This window comes from Nannobrachium achirus (genome assembly GCF_963921795.1).
Source record: "Nannobrachium achirus genome assembly, chromosome: 24".
Taxonomy (NCBI): Eukaryota; Metazoa; Chordata; class Actinopteri; order Myctophiformes; family Myctophidae; genus Nannobrachium; species Nannobrachium achirus.
In genome coordinates, this window is record NC_137831.1 from 23785334 (window position 1) to 23790506 (window position 5173).

The 5173-nt window shown below is 40.6% G+C and overlaps 1 protein-coding gene across 1 annotated transcript; it reads left to right on the forward strand.

The window, feature by feature from the left end:
- The first annotated feature begins 1182 nt into the window (after window positions 1–1182).
- On the forward strand, window positions 1183–3732 carry LOC308280428 (gamma-glutamylaminecyclotransferase-like). The gene is made up of 2 exons (XM_080720693.1): window positions 1183–1224; window positions 3070–3732. Exons 1-2 carry the CDS (start codon window positions 1204–1206, stop codon window positions 3562–3564), a joined length of 516 nt encoding a protein of 171 aa, XP_080576819.1. The 5' UTR covers window positions 1183–1203; the 3' UTR covers window positions 3565–3732.
- Window positions 3733–5173: the final 1441 nt, after the last annotated feature.

Sequence of the window (5173 nt, forward strand, 5' to 3'; positions counted from 1 at the left end):
ACAGTATATGATTTGTGAAAGTGACAAAAGGGCTTCACAGTTATGTCAGGTGTGTTCATATGCTAATGGTGATGCGATTTCAGATCAATTGCTCCAGCCACTGAGGAGAAACGCTGTGACAGACACTCAGACATTCGCAAAATTATAGTATAGATGTGAGGGGTCTAACTAGGGGTTTGTCATGATGCTGAATCCATTGCAAGCATTTGTTTTTCACAAAAAAAAAACATTCCTTGGGCTATAAATGGCCCCAGAAAACGATGTTTTAGTGATGAAAAGTGATGAATCACCACTTTTCACAGTTTTGTGGGCGTTTTCTGGGTCCATTTGCAGCCCAAGGAATGTTTGTTGTGCAAAACAAATGCTTGCAATGGATTCAGCATCATGACAAACCCCTAGTTAGACCCTTCACATCCTATTTAAATACCCAGAAAAAAATAAGTTATTCTGGGTATTTTCCTCCTGTATAGAAAGTCGATGGGAGCCCAACTTGATTTGGCCGCTGTGGCGACCCCGAAGCTTTTGTGAACACCCTGGACAGTTTTTAATTTGCTTGATTCATTTCAATATTTAGATATTTGATATCCATTGTATCAGACACTCCACATCCAGTGTTAGAAGTCACCAGAAAAATCTATCATGGTTAAATGGAGTTTGAAGTTATAATGGTTTTGTATAGGAAGGTCCTGGAAGGGGGGAAATGGGGGGAAATGAATATCAAATATCTAAATACTGAATAAAGAAATTCAGAAACTGTCCTAACTCCTAAGTGTTCCCAAAAGCCTCATTAGAAGATAAAATGACAAAAAGTTTTTTTGAAAGTGAAATATCCCTTTAACTTCAAACAGTCTTTGTTCTGGTGACTCATAATGGTTCTGGACTAGTATAACAATTTATAACAAAGACAGGGTCTTCCACTGAGCTAATAATGCATTTTGACTTCATATGCATTAGGCCTTTTTATGTATTTTTTTTAAACTCTGGAACCCCGATTGGAAAATAACGCTTGCCGAAAGTGTGCAACCGGCATCACGTTGCAAACCTTTGCGCATGCTCAAAGTGTCATTGGCCAATCACGTTCTTCGTACTGCCGGCACCTGACAAACCAGGAAGTAAACATTGCTGTGCAAATAAGTGACGTGAGGCTGATGTTGGAGAGATTTATAAATCACATATCTTGTATATGGTCCTGACCAAAAGTCCATGAACAATAAAATAGTCAAGGTTAGTATTATGTAATTATGTAAGTAATTTCACAATGGTACAAAACAATCTCTCTCTCAAACGTCTTAGTTATTATGCAATATGCATATAACGTGGAGAGGACAACTTTATATTCTCTCATGAGCATGAAAGACTAATAATGTAGATCCTTTCCAGATAATAGTCTAACATGTAAATGTTTGATTTAGCGTAGTTGTACAGTGTTGACAATACTCACTATCAGTATCAGTGCTAGCTTTTATTGGCATACCCAAGTCAAACATCTAACATATAATTTTCCGAATGTCTGTCTGTCTGAGTGTCTGTCTGTCTGAAACCACGTTTCTCATCAGTGGCTGGAGCAATTGATCTGAAATCGCATCACCATCAGCATATGAACACACCTGACATAACTGTGAAGCCCGTTTGTCACTTTCACAAATCGTATGCTGTATAATTGCATTTTTATGGTGTATCTATATCTATTTAGCCTACAGTACCTTTTGTCACCACACATGTTAAGGGAGGGGCGCTGTTGTTCAGGCCATGCACAATCACACACAAACACACACACACACACACACACACACACACACATGGGGGGGGGGGGGGGGGGGGGAGTGTGTGTGTGTGCAGGCGGGCAGGCGGGCGGGCGGGCGGGGGGGGGTTCTGGCCCTGTTACATATGTTGTCCAAAATCATGCAGATCGGTACACAGTATCTCTGTAGCCGTTAAATGGAAAGGGTATTTCTTACATTGATGCTCCTACATATTAGCATGCAAGCACCAGTTAAAGTTACTTTCCATCCCTCATATACTGTGTGCACAGTGCACATCCCATAATCCACACACACTGCACATCATTTCGGAGCTCATATCTTTGAACGGGTAAGGGCTAGTTAATGTAATTACACAGTACCCTACTGTTCAACTACACTTCTGTTGTCAGACAGATCTGCTCAATCTCATGGACATGAATTCAGTGATGGGAGATGTATATTTTACTTAAAGGTAGGGAAAGTGTTATTTTTTTGGTTAAAATAAAACTTAAAAAAAGGCAAAAGCAATATATTCTGATAGTATTTATTGATATAGAGTGTTTGTTCAGTCACAGGGGTCTCCCTCTCTTAAGCTCTTTAGCCTCAGCCAATCAGGTGTATTACCCGTTGAATACCCATTTATCAGCTTCATTTTATAGATTGGATGCGATTGGTATCCCGACCTGAAAATGCATTTTCTGTTTAACAAGGAGCTGGAGAGACATGGATTTATTTTAGCCAACAAAACCTTACCCTACAACTATCAGTGCCACACAAGTACATATTCATTACCTACTTACTTGTTAAAAGTCCTGTTTTATTCAAAATCAGTCATTATGCTGACATGTATCATGCTGTTGTTGGTTGAGGACAGGCCTCATTGGTCTTTAAGTATTTTATTATGTAATTTAGCAGCTGACAGCTAGTAAAGATGGAGCTGATTTGAATGACTTTACATGATATTGCCAGGGACCAGGCGCACCGGCCGGCCCGGGTACCCACCGTTAATCTAAAATGTATATAATAATGTATTAGTTGTGTAGTGTATCTGACTGCCCCCCACGTCTCGAGAACAGCTCATCCACACTGCCAGCGACGCAACGCGAGCAATGAAATCTCATTAAAATAAATTTGTTTCAATACAGTATATGTACAAAACACATCTGGTAATCAACATTCTGTGTCCCTTTTATGCCCATGTATGGAGTTCACTGATGTCACCAATATGACATCATAGTGCTGACATTCACCACTGTGTGTTATGGGACTTTCTCAGAGCATGCTCGAGGCGACACCAATCCTGATTATTGACTGTCTTGTTTTCCAGGCTTGTTTAGCATCCTTCTCCCAGATGACGCATGTGTTCGTGTACGGGACCCTGAAGAAGGGCCAGCCCAACTACCATCGCATGTTTGACACAGCCAACGGCAAGTCCCAGTTCCTCGCCTCTGCACGCACCATGGAGAAATATCCCCTCGTGATCGCCGGCGAATACAACATCCCTTTCCTCCTCAACATCCCAGGAGAGGGCCAGCGCGTCCTGGGTGAGATCTACAGCGTCGACGACCGGATGCTGGAGTTCCTGGATGCTTTCGAGAGCGTTCCCACCATGTACCAACGGACCACAGTAAAGCTGGAGGTGGTGGAATGGGTTGGAAGGAAAGACGGAGAGGAGGGCCCGTCGGTGGGGAGCGTAGTCGAAGCGTTTATATACAGCACGAAGACATACCAGCCGGACTGGCCCACACTGCCTAACTATGACAATTATGACTCCTATGGGGATCATGGCTTAGATTATGTTTACAGAGAGGCCAGAGACTGATATCATCAAAATTGGCTAGATACCAGGAATAGCACCGTCCTAGATGAAGAAGCATTAGCATTTATTTGTTTTGTTACCATGTAGATTGAATTAACCACAGGAATCGTAGCATCCCTATTCTAGCCATTTCGTTATATGCGAACATTCAGTGAAAATAATAACCGATCTACAAGGTCACATGTCGCAGTGCAACACATTGTGAGGTTGTAGATCAGCTGTTTTCAGCTAAGAGACACAGGAGGTAGGGGTTGATTTCACACACCCTATTCGCCGTCAAGTAGACAATGTAGTTCCTGGCTGATTCCTGGGAGTCCACAGCAATACCATCGATCGCGGAACTGACATTACAATTGGATTCAGGCTAAGAAGATAAAAATGAACATGAACTTGAATATATTTTCTCCATTAAGGTCCAAATGAGACCCGCTTTTGTTGGTTAAGTAAAAAATAAATCCTATTGTCCTTGCTTCAGTATCCAATCAACTCCCCCCTGACTCCCATCTTCAAATTAGTCAGTAACTGATGAATCCAGGGCTGAGCGTGTATGAACTTTTGACTCAGGAGTTTGTACAAAATTAGATTGGTAATTTGTAAATAAATTATATAAATGTTGAAATAAACAGCTTTTTATTTCCTTAATCCTCAAGTTCAATTCATTATTTACATGACGTGGATGTAAAATCCTACTTGCTGGCCATTGTGTGCTAAAGGAAAACATCGACAACACCAAAGGCCAAGTGGCCTTGCCCCATAAAATGATGAAATGCCAGGCCTGAAGAATTGGTTCTATAAAACATAGGACACTGCTGTAAATAAAATATGCTGACCATGGATGTGTGAACACACGATGGCGCTGTAGCACTGGAAGGAGCTTCATCAGGATTGTCATGAAAACTCATAAAAAACCTTTCTACATTCTCAATGAAAGCCTTTCCTCGCTGCACTGCCGGTAAGAATGTCATGAATAATAGCCCAAATGTTGTTGGTCATTAGTTGTGTTTTCTACACTACCCTAACAAGTTGGTTTCTGCTTAGCAGCCTCATACACGTTGTTAGGGAAATGTAATATTAATGTAATATCAAGAAGTTGTACATAGTTATCAAATTGTTGTACAGGCGAGAAACCATGTTGCTTCAGGAGAAATGGGTTGGTATAAATGTGCAACTTCAAGTGTTATTGCTGTAATAGTGTATTATTACTGCGGTGCATGATGTAATCACAGTCTCACTCTAAACTCTCATCTTGAGAACATTTTAAAACTTGAAATGTTGATCTAGAGAACATGATCTACTTTGGCTAAATTGATCATGAGACTACAGTATAATATAAATTCTTTCCACCGTCTCATAATCAGGTAAAGACAGCTGCAACTAATACATTATACAATGCACGTTTGATAATAAGTTAAAGTACATTGATTATTGTGTGTTTTCTCTTTGGCTTGATCAGATTCATCAGTAATTTAATCATGACATGTAGAACAAACGTCATCCCAGTTCCATTAGAATTAATCATTGAACTTCGTCACCTTAGCCTAATACAAAGTCCAAAGGGCTTCATTGACAGGCTGCTAGTCATGGTGTACCGTAAGAGAGACACTTTGTTAGT